This window comes from Rana temporaria, chromosome 1 (genome assembly GCF_905171775.1).
Source record: "Rana temporaria chromosome 1, aRanTem1.1, whole genome shotgun sequence".
Lineage (NCBI taxonomy): Eukaryota > Metazoa > Chordata > Amphibia > Anura > Ranidae > Rana > Rana temporaria.
Genome location: NC_053489.1, coordinates 283,726,383 through 283,739,286, shown reverse-complemented (window position 1 = coordinate 283,739,286; position 12,904 = coordinate 283,726,383). Strand labels below are relative to the sequence as shown.

General features: G+C 43.4%; 1 protein-coding gene across 1 annotated transcript in view; it reads left to right on the top strand.

The window, feature by feature from the left end:
• The window catches only part of LOC120943189 (cytochrome P450 1A1-like), a 48,308-nt gene extending 45,114 nt beyond the window's left edge, over positions 1-3,194 (top strand). Inside the window, exons 6-7 of the mRNA XM_040356350.1 lie at positions 764-850; positions 2,773-3,194. Coding sequence (XP_040212284.1) covers positions 764-850; positions 2,773-3,055 — 370 coding nt within the window. The 3' untranslated portion in view covers positions 3,056-3,194. The remainder of the gene's footprint in view (positions 1-763; positions 851-2,772) is intronic.
• The last annotated feature ends 9,710 nt before the right edge of the window (positions 3,195-12,904 follow it).

Sequence of the window (12,904 nt, the reverse complement as noted above, 5' to 3'; positions counted from 1 at the left end):
CAGCCCATCATTTGCATGGGGTCACGCCTCATTTGCATGGCTCACGCCCACTTCCACATACGCCGGCTTACGCCTAGGAAACCCAGCGCAGATTTGGCAGCACTGGCTTTGTGAATCCAGTGCTTGCCTCTATGCGCTGCGTCGGCGTAGCGTAAAGAAGATACGCTACGGCGGCATAAATATGCGCCGATGTCTGTGAATCCGGGCCCAAATATATATTTATAAAAATATACACTTTAAGTATTGTACATCTATCTTTATGAATTGTGATATACAGTGATCAAGCTCATGTGGTAGATGCATGTGGCAAACGGCTTGTAGTTCTCAAGGAATTGTGAGGCTGCTGGTGAGAGCTCTAGTAGTTCATTTAAAATTCCTAAAACCTTGAAACAGAAAGCCTGTATAGAGGTATGGGCAGAAAGCTATAGGCAGTGCCTGCAGAAGCCTGATATTACCCCCATAATATGCTGATGTGCAATGCTCTGCAGGCTCCTGAGAGAAAAATAATAAATGCACATTTTCTTTTTACCTACAAAAATATGTGCATTTATACTTTTTTAAAAGGTGAACTTAGCTTTCATTGCAAATTCTGTGTATCTTTTTCCTATAATCATACCATGGCAGGACCTAGTACTCTCACTGTATATATATATATATTTACACATACATGTATAAATAATACACCCTTTTAAAAATACCACAGTCTGCAATTTACAAAATAAAATTAAAAAGTTCAATAATATTTCTGTTTTTTGTTTTTTAGTACTACGAGGGACACAACATTGAATGATTACTTTCTTCCAAAAAATACATCAGTATTTGTAAATATGTACCAAGTAAACCATGATCCGTAAGTAAGGTTTTATTCAATTGAAGGACTCAAAATTATATCATTTAATTTCAAATTGTTATTAAATTTTCATTTTCATCCCTTCTTAACTTGGTAGAGGAACCCAGAGTATTTTTATTTTCTTATGTGCAGATTTTCATCACCTTTTCCATGAACAGCACTCTTAAAGGAGTAATGCAGTGAAACTTACCTCAGCTCTCTGTGATTGAGTTTTTGCTTCAGCTACGTATGCAGCCGTTATCAGGACCAGTTCCTTTCTGATCACTTTGGGGTAGATTCAGAAAGAATTTACGCCGGCGTATCTATTGATACGCCGCGTAAATTCAAATCTGCGCCGGCATATCTTCTTTCTGTATTCAGAAAGCAAGATACGCCGACATTAGCCTAAGATCCGACTGGCGTAATTCTCTTACACCGTCGTATCTTAGGGTGCATTTTCACGCTAGCCGCTAGGTGGCGCTTCCGTCGTTTTCGGCGTAGAGTATGCAAATTACCTAGATACGCCGATTCACAAATGTACATGCGCCCGGCGGTAGTTTTTTACGTCGTTTGCGTAAGGCTTTTTCCGGCGTAACGTTGCTCCTGCTTCTATGAGGCGCATGCAATGTCGTTCCCGCTGCGATTTTTGAATTTTTACGTTGTTTGCGTAAGTCGTTCGCGAATAGGGCTGGACGCAATTTACGTTCACTTCGAAACCAATACGTCGTTGCGGCGTACTTGGGAGCAATGCACACTGGGATATGTACACGGACGGCGCATGCGCCGTTCGTACAAAACGTCAATCACGTCAGGTCATCATAGATTTACATAAAACATGCCCCCCCCTTCCACATTTGAATTACACGCTTACGCCGGCCCCATTTACGCTACGCCGCCGCAACTTACGGAGCAAGTGCTTTGTGAATACTGCACTTGCTCCTGTAAGTTGCGGCATGGTAGCGTAAATACGATACGCTGCGCCGCCGTAAGATCAAGCGCAGCTACCTGAATCTAGCCCTATGAGTCTCTGTCCTGTATGTATATGAGTACGACGTTGGGGACGGAAGGAAATGAAAAATACATATGTTTTAAAAACCAGACTACAAGATTGGCATTGTCAGGTGAAGGAAGACAGGTAGACATGGCATTGCATGTCTTTATAAAGTGCTGTTTTAGAGAATAAGCTAATTTGCCCAACAACAGTTCAACACCTGGGTGCTGGCAGTGCAGAGCCTATATGGTTAGCAACTGTTTTTTAAGGGGAAAGATCTCCCTAATACTTTGACATTTTACAAAACTTGTATTAGGTAAGTAACTCATTAGTTCTTAAACTATGATCTACAGGCATGGTTACAACCCTTTGCCTACATTTCCCAGTCTCCTGGGTAGTGTGGCAAGTGCCAGGGCTGACTTAGGGATAAAACCACCTCAACAGTGCTGCCCCTGCAGTCAGTGGAAACTGACACCAGTGCTCTACCCAGCAATGTTCCTTAGCCAGCACTGTCATCTCTTGCATGTTAATATCTAAATAGTTTCAGCCGGTGTGTCATCCAGCCAGTAGAGAAGCAGTGTGTGGAAATAGAATATATAGAAAGGAAAGAGCTTCTATTATCTACTATTCCTCCCATTGACACCAATGGCAGGACACTATTGTTTCTACTGGCACCGACAATGGGGCACGTTTCCTCCTCCCACAGATACCAACAATGGGCACCTCAATGACACCAATAATGTGACACTGTTCATTTTCTAACTAATACATTTTCTGCTCCTTGACCACTGGTACCAGGACATTTTTTTACTTCCACTGATCACCAACACCAGAATTTTTTTTACTCCCACTGACTTGAAGTTCTTCCTTTTAATTTTCGAGTTTTCGCATTACTGTTGCCACTGTCTATCAATGTATTTTTAGAATATAAAGTATTTGTTTTATTTTACAGGACAATATGGAAAGATGCTGACCATTTCATCCCAGAAAGGTTTCTTGATGAAGCTGGACATATTGATAAAAGCCTAATAGAGAAGGTGTTAATTTTTGGTATGGGAGTCAGAAAATGTGTGGGAGAGGACGTAGCTCGTAACGAAATGTTTATTATTCTCACATGTGTACTGCAACGACTCGACCTAGTGAAGGAGTCTGAACACGTTGTGGACTTAACATCAGTTTTTGGATTAACTATGAAACCAAAGCCATACAACCTCAAAACTAAAATTCGAACATGAGCCAATTTGAAAAGTCACAATATAGTGGTTCTTTTTTAGAGTGTTGGTAGAATTTTACAAAATGATTATTCAGTGGTTCCTAGGAGGAGGAGAGCATAATACTGAGCAGTGGATAGAAGTTTGTTTTATGACTTTGGATAACTTTTTATTTACAGTGCAAATTATACTGGTACAGGATGCCATTTTAAAGCAACTCAAATATATATATATATATATATATATATATATATATATATATATATATATATATATATATATATATATATATATATATATATATATATATATATATATATATATAAAGCTGCTGCCAAGTCTAAAGTGTAGGTACCTAAAGAATAACTCTACATTTGATAATAAAAAAAAAATTATCCCATCTGGGTGATTTTTGTACATTGCAAGGTTTTTAACAAAAAAGGACTTTTACGGAGCCACTTTAAGCATTACATTTTGTTTTTAATATATATATTTTAATTACAAAAGTATATAAAAAGACATACAGAATTGTCATATCTCACAGAATGTCATTCTAACAGTGCTTTTAAAATTAATAGATTAATATTATCCATAAACAATGCTGTCAAACACCACCAAACAGATACATTCATTTTATTTTACTAGCGATTCTCCAGACTTTGATACAGTTATCCTATATGTTCTGGAGCTGGAACAAGATCTGGTGATTTAGATCAGATGCCATTGCACATACTAGGGTAGATGTGTTTTTTTACATTTTAAAATTTCTAAATGAATTTACAAAAGCATTTTTAACACTGCATGATGACCATTGATGCTTATCATGATTTTTTTTTCTTTGATCAAAATCAGGATCAATACATCAACAGCTAGGTTCACATCCATGCAGGTTGCGGTTGATGCATTTGTCCAGCGTGTTTTGCGTTTTTTTAACACATGTTTTTTATACATTTTTTATTTATTTTTTGGCTAATGGGGAAGTATGACAGTTCTGTTTATGGAGTGTGACTTTACATTCTCTGGCACTCAAGTCACATCAGAGTTGCACTCCATGAACAGACCTGTCATACTTTTCTTTTAGTAAAAAAAAAAAAAAAAAACACATCAAAAAGGCAACACTTGCTTTTGTAGTGCAGGTTTATAGAAATCATTGACACCCAAAACACAAAGGGCGTTATTTACGAAAGGCAAATGCACTTTGCACTACAAGTGCAAAGTGCACCTGAAAGTGCACATGGAAGTGCAATCACTCTAGATCCGAGGGGGACATGCAAGGATAATAAAAAACAGCATTTTAGCTTGCATATGATTGGATAATAAAATCAGCAGAGGTTCCCCTTATTTCAGACCTACTTCTCAGATTTGTAGCGACTGAACTTCCAAGTTCAAGACTGAACTTTGCACTTTTAGTTTTCACTTGTAGTGCAAAGTTGATTTGCCCCCATAGGCATGAGCGTCCGCTCCATAGGGCATTTGACCCCCCTGGAAAATTGAGAAGGTGTTGAAGAGTGAACACCCCTCTGCGACTGAAGCAGTGACAGCGCCACGGTGACACGCAGGTTAGCACAGGGAGAGAGAGGCGAGCTGCTGGCCGTGGCATTGCAAGGGGGGGCGGAGGGTGGTTTGGTGCGGGGTGACACCACTGCACCTGGCCAACCATCCCCTTCTGTCTGAACAGTCCCGGGCCTGATGTCACACAGGCACAGTGAGCAGAGTGAAGCTGCCTCCCCCTCCATTGTTTATGTGTACACAGGGGTAGGGAACATTCTGTGCCTGTGCCGCGCTGATCTGAGGTACTGAATGGGATGGGGGGAGGGGGGTCCGTCTGTGCTGAAGAGGGGGCTTGTGCTGAATGGGGGGTCCATCTGTGCTGAAGGGGGGGTTTGTGCTGAATGGGGGTTCTGTACTGAAGGGGGGTATGTGCTGAAGGGGGGTCCATCTGTGCTGAAGGGGGGTCTGTGCTTGAAGGGGGTCCATCTGTGCTGAAGGGGTGTTTGTGCTAAATGGAGGGGTCTGTGTGGAATGGAGGGGTCTGTGCTGAAGGGGGGTCCATCTGTGCTGAATGGAAGGGTCTGTGCTGAAGGGGGGTCCATCTATGCTGAATGGAGGGGTCTCTGCAGAATGGGGGGGGTCTGTGTTGAAGGGGGGTCCATCTGTGCTGAAGGGAGTGTCTATGCTGAAGGGGGGGGGGTCCATCTGTGCTGAAGGGGGGTCTGTACATTCTCTAGACTATATTTATATGGGCATGGACTGAAACTGAATTATCTCAAAAGCTATTTTACACAGCCAGCTGGCCGTGTTATCGGTAAAGCGCCGCTAAAAAGCGTTGCTTTACCATCGTTTTAGCTGCGCTATTTGGCCACTAGCGGGGCACTTTTAACCCCTGCTAGCGTTTGAAGAAAGGGTTAAATGTGACTGTGTATCGCCGCTGCCAAAAATTTCAGCGGACACCCAAGATCATAGGCTAACATGGAGGGGCGTGAAGAGGCAGGGGAAAAAAATGCCAGGCGCCCCTAGAAGCAGCTGTAAAAATGTGTGCATGAGGCCTAAGTGTAGGATTGATGGCCCAGATTCTCAAAGGGCTTACGACGGGGCAACGCCATGTACGCCGTCATAGGTCCTAATCTGGGCCGTCGTATCTATGCGACTGATTCTTAGAATCAGTTACGCATAGATATCCATTAGATGGATCTTAAATGCATTATTTTTTTTGAATGAGAGAGAAATGGCCTAATTTAATGGTCTAATTTTTTTTGTCCGCTAGGTGTCGCCTCCGTCGTTTTCCCTGTCGAGTATGCAAATTAGCTAGATACGCGAATTCCCGAACGTACGCGCGACCGACGCAGTAAAGTTACAACATTTACGTTAGGTTTTTCCAGCGTAAAGTTGCCCCTGCTATATGAGAGGCAACCAATGTTAAGTATGGCCATCGTTCCCGCGTCGAAATTCATAAATTTACGTTGCAGGTTAGGATGAAGGAAAAAAGCTGGGACAGCCGCACTCCAAAAAAACTCCTCCTTTAATTAAAAATCACAAAATACATGCCACAGCAAAAAACAGCACAACAAAAGAAAAGCTGACGTTTCGCACTATGCCTTAGTGCTTCTTCATAGCTATGAAGAAGCACTAAGGCATAGTGCGAAACGTCAGCTTTTCTTTTGTTGTGCTGTTTTTTGCTGTGGCATGTATTTTGTGATTTTTAATTAAAGGAGGAGTTTTTTTGGAGTGCGGCTGTCCCAGCTTTTTTCCTTCATCCTAACCTGCATTTTGATTGCACTGCCTGCACCCTTGGCTCGGACCACAGGAATCAGATTACCTGGTTCTCTTTGAGCGGTTATCCACTCTCTCATTTCATAAATTTACGTTGTTTGCGTACTGTAAGTCGTCCGTGAATGGGGCTGGACGCCATTTACATTCACGTCGAAACCAATGACGTCCTTGCGACTTCATTTGAAAAATGCACCCTGGGTTATTTTACGGACGGCGCATGCGCAGTACGTTCGGCGCGGGAACGCGCTTAATTTAAGTGCTACACGCCCCCTACCCGCCTAATTTGAATTAGGCGGGCTTGCGCCAGGTGATTTACGCTACGCCGCCGCAACTTTACAGGCAAGTTCTTTGTGAATAAAGCACTTGCCTGAAAAACTTGCGGCGGCGTAACATAAATGAGATACGTTACGCCCGCCCTAAGTTACGCCGTTCTACGAGAATCTGGGCCGATACGTTTAGTGAAATAATGGTGCTAGACATGTATTATGTATTTTTTTTTTTAAACAATGATTAATGTATTAACAAATTATGCTGCCTGACAAAGAAATACAGTATTTTTACTGAGACCAGACAGAGGGAGTTAATTGTATAATAATTTGTAACTTTACTTTGAGATACTTTTAGTATTAATGTCTAATGTTTTATAAATAGTAAGCTTTACCCATAGCCTGATTAGCTCATTTCTAAAAAGAAATATGACCCTGTGCTATTGGTAAAACCTTAGCCAAAGTCAAGATGAGCTCTGAGAAACACCAATGCAAAATGATGGACAATTTTACTTTGTAGCTTTAAGATAAAAGAGTTACTTAGAGAGAATGCATTTTAATTTCTTTTTCTTTGCTTTCATCTTACTTAACATTTCTCTACGATTGCAATCTACAAGTCCACTGTAATAGTACAATTTAATTTCTCAATAAGAACTACCTTAGAAACCAAAACACAGCAAATGATGTATTTATCTTACAGACAGAGATTTATTATGATACAATTACCTTATTGAGGGCCATTTCTCCTGTTCTGTATCATTTATAGCATTTAATATAAGTGAGTTGTGAAGATTTCATAGTAAATAAAAAACAGAGGAAATAACACACATTTTTTTCCTCTGAAAACAGAGGGTAAACAGTGCCTGCGTGTTATATGCCGATATCATGTTTTATCAATAGGGGGCGGGGATTGGGCAGTCCCCTGGCCCTGGAACAATGCTCCCTGCATAGTCTGAAGTTGAGAAAAAAAAGTAACTTGCCAGCCCCTTCTCCTCCTGTGTCAGTGTCATTGTAAAACAAAGCTTTTAAATATCTTTATAGCTCCGTTTTTTTTCTGGCTGCTCTCCTCTTGCTCTGAGTGTAGCTTTGATTGGAGGAGGAGAGCAGTCACATGATCTACTGTGTAACATCAGAGGAGAGCAGTCATGTGACCAGGTCAGTGAAAAAAAAAAACGGAGCTATTGAGATAGATGGAAGCTTCAGTTTGCAATAGGAGTGACACAGGAGGAGCAGTGTGGAAGGGGCTGACAGTGATTTGTTTTTTATTACTTAACTGTAGAGAATGCTGGCAGCACTGTCCCAGGAGAATGGGGGTATCATGGGAGTGCAGTGTGGCTGTGTACTGGATGGGGGAATGTATAATGGATAGGGGCTGTATAATGGATGGGGGGATGTATAATGGATTGGGGGATGTGTACTGGATGGGGGGGGTGTATAATGGATGGGGAGGCTGTGTACTGGATGGGGGATGTATAGTGGATGTGGGGAAATGTATAGTGGATGGGGGGCTGTGTACTGGATAGGGGGATGTGTACTGGATGATGGCCTGTTCACTGGATGGGGTGTATAATAAACAGGGGCTGTATACTAGGGAGGGGGGCTGTATAATGGATGGGGGGATGTATAATGGATAGGGGGATGTGTACTGGATAGGGGGTATGTATAATGGACAGGGGCTGTATACTGGGGAGGGGGGCATCTGGGAGCATTTTATTCATGTTTTTTTTATAATGGATAATTTTTCATTTCTTGAAACCCTTTTCTAACGTAGAAAAAATAACTCCCATTCTTAAATGAATGTGTCCTCTGATTCCTGCTGCTTTTATTGCATCATGTACTAGGTCAAAATTAAGTATAACAATTTAAATGAAGTTTAAAGGGGTTACCAACTCACTCTTCAGAGGATGTTTGCGTATATACACCATGCAACACTCAAGTGCCAGCGAAATTGGGAATGCCTGCTCTCAGACAAGAGATGCATTATTTAACAACTTAGATCCCAAGGACTAGTGATGGACGAACATCTGACGGGACAGTTCGCGAACGCTAACCGCGAACTTTCGCAAATGTCCGGCGAACCGCAAGTTCGCGGAGAGCCCCATTGACTTTAATGGCAGGCGAATATTAAAAACCTGCAGGTCATATTTGCAGCCACAAAATACTTACTAGATGTGCTCAAATAGTCCCACAACATGGACACTGACCTACCAGAAGTATAAAGTGAAAAACCGGATACATAAGTAAGTGCCGGCCACAAAATTAGCCGACAGGTGTTCACCTGACAGCAAACAAATTTGTATTCCGTGGCTGGTGGTACAATAGGCATTCACCGGATACAGAAGTAAGTGCCGCCCATTACATGCCCCAAAAATTAGCCCACGGCCACAGGCATTCACCTGACAGCAAACAACTTTGTATTCTGTGGCTGGTGGTACAATAGGCATTCACTGTATACAGAAGTAATTGCCGCCCATTACATGCCCCAAAAATTAGCCCACGGCCACAGGCATTCACCTGACAGCAAACAACTTTGTATTCTGTGGCTGGTGGTACAATAGGCATTCACTGTATACAGAAGTATGTGTCGGCCATTACAGGCCCCAAAAACGAGCCCACGGCCACAGGCGTTCACCTGACAGCAAACAACTTTGTATTCTGTGGCTGGTTGTACATTAGGCATTCACCTTATACAGAAGTAAGTGTCGGCCATTACAGGCCCCAAAAATTAGCCCACGGCCACAGGCGTTCACCTGACAGAAAACAACTTTGTATTCTGTGGCTGGTGGTACATTAGGCATTCACCGGATACAGAAGTAAGTGCCGGCCAGCACAGGCCCAAAAAATTAGCCCACAGGTGTTCACCTGAATTTGAATGAAACATGGTCTACTGGTCACATGTGTTGAATTCCTCCGAGATCCATGCCTCATTCATTTTTATAAATGTGAGGTAGTCAACACTGTTGTGAGCTAGGCAAGTGCGCTTATCAGTCACGACCCCCCCCCCTGCTGCGCTGAACGTCCTTTCGGACAGGACACTGGATGAGGGGCAAGCCAACAGTTCCATTGCAAATTGTGCAAGCTCTGGCCAGAGGTCAAGCCTGCCCACCCAGTAGTCCAGGGGTTCATCACTTCTCACTGCGTCCACATCGGCCGTTAACCCGATGTAGTCGTACACCTGTCGGTCTAGGCGTTCCCTGATGCTGGATCCGGAGGAAAGCTGTCGATGGGTCGGCTGAAAGAATGATCTCATATCATTAGTGACCAAGACATTTTCAAACTGCCCTCTTCTTGCAGGCGCTGTTGGATTGGTACTCCGAAACTGTTTCTCTGTGAGTGGAAATTCCTCTGCCAGCGGACACAAAAGCAGAATGCAGCATTTCTCAAAGCAAGGCCTGGAAGTGCTGCATTCTGATTGCTCTCTGTGATGGTGGTAACATTTCCGCCATGTTTTGTTTGTACCGGGGGTCTAAGTACGTTGCCACTGGTCCTTGCCCTTTATGCTTTTTATACGGGGGTCCCTCTTAAAACACTGGATCATGAAGGCCCCCATTTGCACTAAACTGGAAGCGCTGTACTGGCCGGGCTCCTTGAGCCATGGCCGTGTAAGATCTTCTGAAATGGGCCGAGATTTTCCTGGCCTGCCACAAGATGTCCTGGACCCCAGGGTATTTGGCAAACGAATCTCTGCACGACCAAGTTCAGGACGTGTGCCATGCATGGCACGTGTGTAATTTTGCCCTGTTTCAGCACGCTCAGCAGATTGGCACCGTTGTCGCACACCAGTTTACCAACTGTCAAATTGAGCGATGTTAGCCACTGATCTGCCTGTGAACGCAAAGCTGAGTGCGGGACCAGTGTGGCTCTTGTCTTCCAGGCACAACAGACACAGCACAGCATGGCAACGTCTCATCTGACATGTCGAATAGGTTCTGGGGATCTTGGGCAGTGCAGTGGAAGAGATGGTAGCATCGGAAAATGAGGAGTCAGCAGAGGAGGAGGGGGAGGATGGAGGAGGAGGAGAAGAAGAGGCAGGCCTGCATGCAATCCGTGGCAGTAAAACCAAATCTACATGGGTGCCACGGGTTACATGCTTGACGGCCGTCAGAAGGTTCACCCAGTGGGCAGTAAAAGTTATATACTTTCCCTGCCTGAGTCCACCAGTTTATATGGCAGTAGTTGTCGGGCTATCAGTTCCGACAAGCCATCGGTCAACCGTTGGACAAGAGGGTTATCTGGCGCATCGTTTTTTTACGATCAAACATTTGGGCCACAGAAGCCTGCATTTTTGCAGAAAAACGTGAGGACAGCATGATGGAAGGTGGAGTGGAGGACAATTGTGAGCATAGAGGAGAAGGAGAAGGAGAAGAGGCTGGACGGTGAGAGCCTAGAGTGTGGCTTTGTGGGATCTGATGGCGTTGCTCCCACTGGGCTCGATGATGGTAGGCCAGGTGCCTTCTTAAGGCGTTCATCCCTAGGTGAGTGTTGGACTTATGCGTTCACTGCAAAGGCGGCAGATGGCAACTTTATTGACTGCAAAGCCCACACTACAGAGCCATGGGCCGGTGTCCTGGGAGCGCCAGATGTGACCGTACATGGTCGCTCCTGATACATTAGGAGTCTGGTTTGTCCCTCCTGTGCAATGTAAGTTCGGCCTGCTTCTCCTCCCTATCTGCTGGTCCATCTCACCCTCTGAACTCCCCTCCTCTTCCTCTCTTGCGGGCACCCACGTGACGTTTGTAGACACATCATCATCGACGTCACCTTCCCCATCACTAACAATAGAGATCTCGGAGTAGGCAGCTACAGCGGGCACCAACCTCCTTGGGCTGATCTGGGTACTGTCTTCAGACTGCTGAGTTTCGGCTGTTGCTACCTCCTCTTCCTGATCCAATGCCAAGAATGGCTGCACATCCGAAATGTCTTCTGATGGATCGGAAAATAAGTCCTGTGACTCAAGCGGAGGGTATATGGTGGTGGTGGTGTTGGTGCTGAGCCACTCAACCAAGTCTGGTGCATCCTATGGCGTAATTGAACGAACATTGTGCCACTTCCCACTTTGGCTCCGGCCTGGTGCTCCTGCCCTACCCCTACCACCCCTGCGGAAGGGCCTGCCTGTTCCTCTGCCTGTCATTTTTTAAATTACCCTGTGACAAAAGTCTCTAGAGAAGCGCAGTATATGTGGAAGAAGGTATATAACACCCTGCTTCAATCTGTCGTTTTGGGGGGCCACTGGTTTATCGCACCAGTAATGAAACTTTTTTTTTTCAGGAAATGTTGTCACTGTGTGTAGCAGAGGTAACGCAGCGAAAGCGACAAAAATTATGCAGCACCCAAATACACTATTATAAAAGTATATTTTTAGATAACACCCCGCTTCAATCTGTCGTTTTGGAGGGCCGCTGGTTTATCGCACCAGTTATGAAACTTTATTTTCAGGAAATGTTGTCAATGTGTGTAGCAGAGGTAACGCAGCGAAAGAGGCAACAATTGAGAAGTAAACCAAATACACCACCAGTCACAATGCTGCACAATACAAATCCACTATAATATGCTTTCTATATAAAGTATATTATAAGTGTATTACACCCCTACATACTGCACACCAAACAATAGTACACCTATGAAAATGGGAATTAATCTGGACTAATAGAATGGACTTTTGGCGGTACAAGTAATTAATGTAAAAAATCTATAAATATTTATTCATAAAAAGGATATACAAAGAAAATTGTATACATAACTTTGTGAAAAACAGTACAATATCAGCATATTATCTCAGTACATATAATAAAGAATATTACAAAAAAAACGTATACTTATGCAGATATACTCATGACATGAGAACATATAGCACCAGAGGGTATATATAAACGTTTAATCCTTAAAACTGAGTTTGGTATGCAGAATGGTAGATCTTGCTTTTACTCTCGACATGTTTCGCGTACAGGACGCTTCATCAGGAGCATAGAGGTAAGTTAAACAGGTCTCCGCAAAGGTACGTGGATCAGACCATTAATAATAAAGAAGTATGGTATATACAACGTTGTTACCTAACCAGCCTTTTGGGCATGTGGTAGGTACTTTTGTGGACCTTTTAGATAGCTATTTGATTCAATACAGCCTGTCCCTGCTCCAAACAGCAACCTGTCCCTACACTGACAAAAAGTATATGAATGTATTACACCTATATACTGCACAGCAAGTAGTACACCTATACCAGTAATTTAAAGGACTTTTGTGGACCTTTTAGATAACTATTTGATTCAATACAGCCTGCCCCTGCTCCAAACAGCACCCTATCCCTACACTGACAAAAAGCAAAATGTAAGATGGCCGC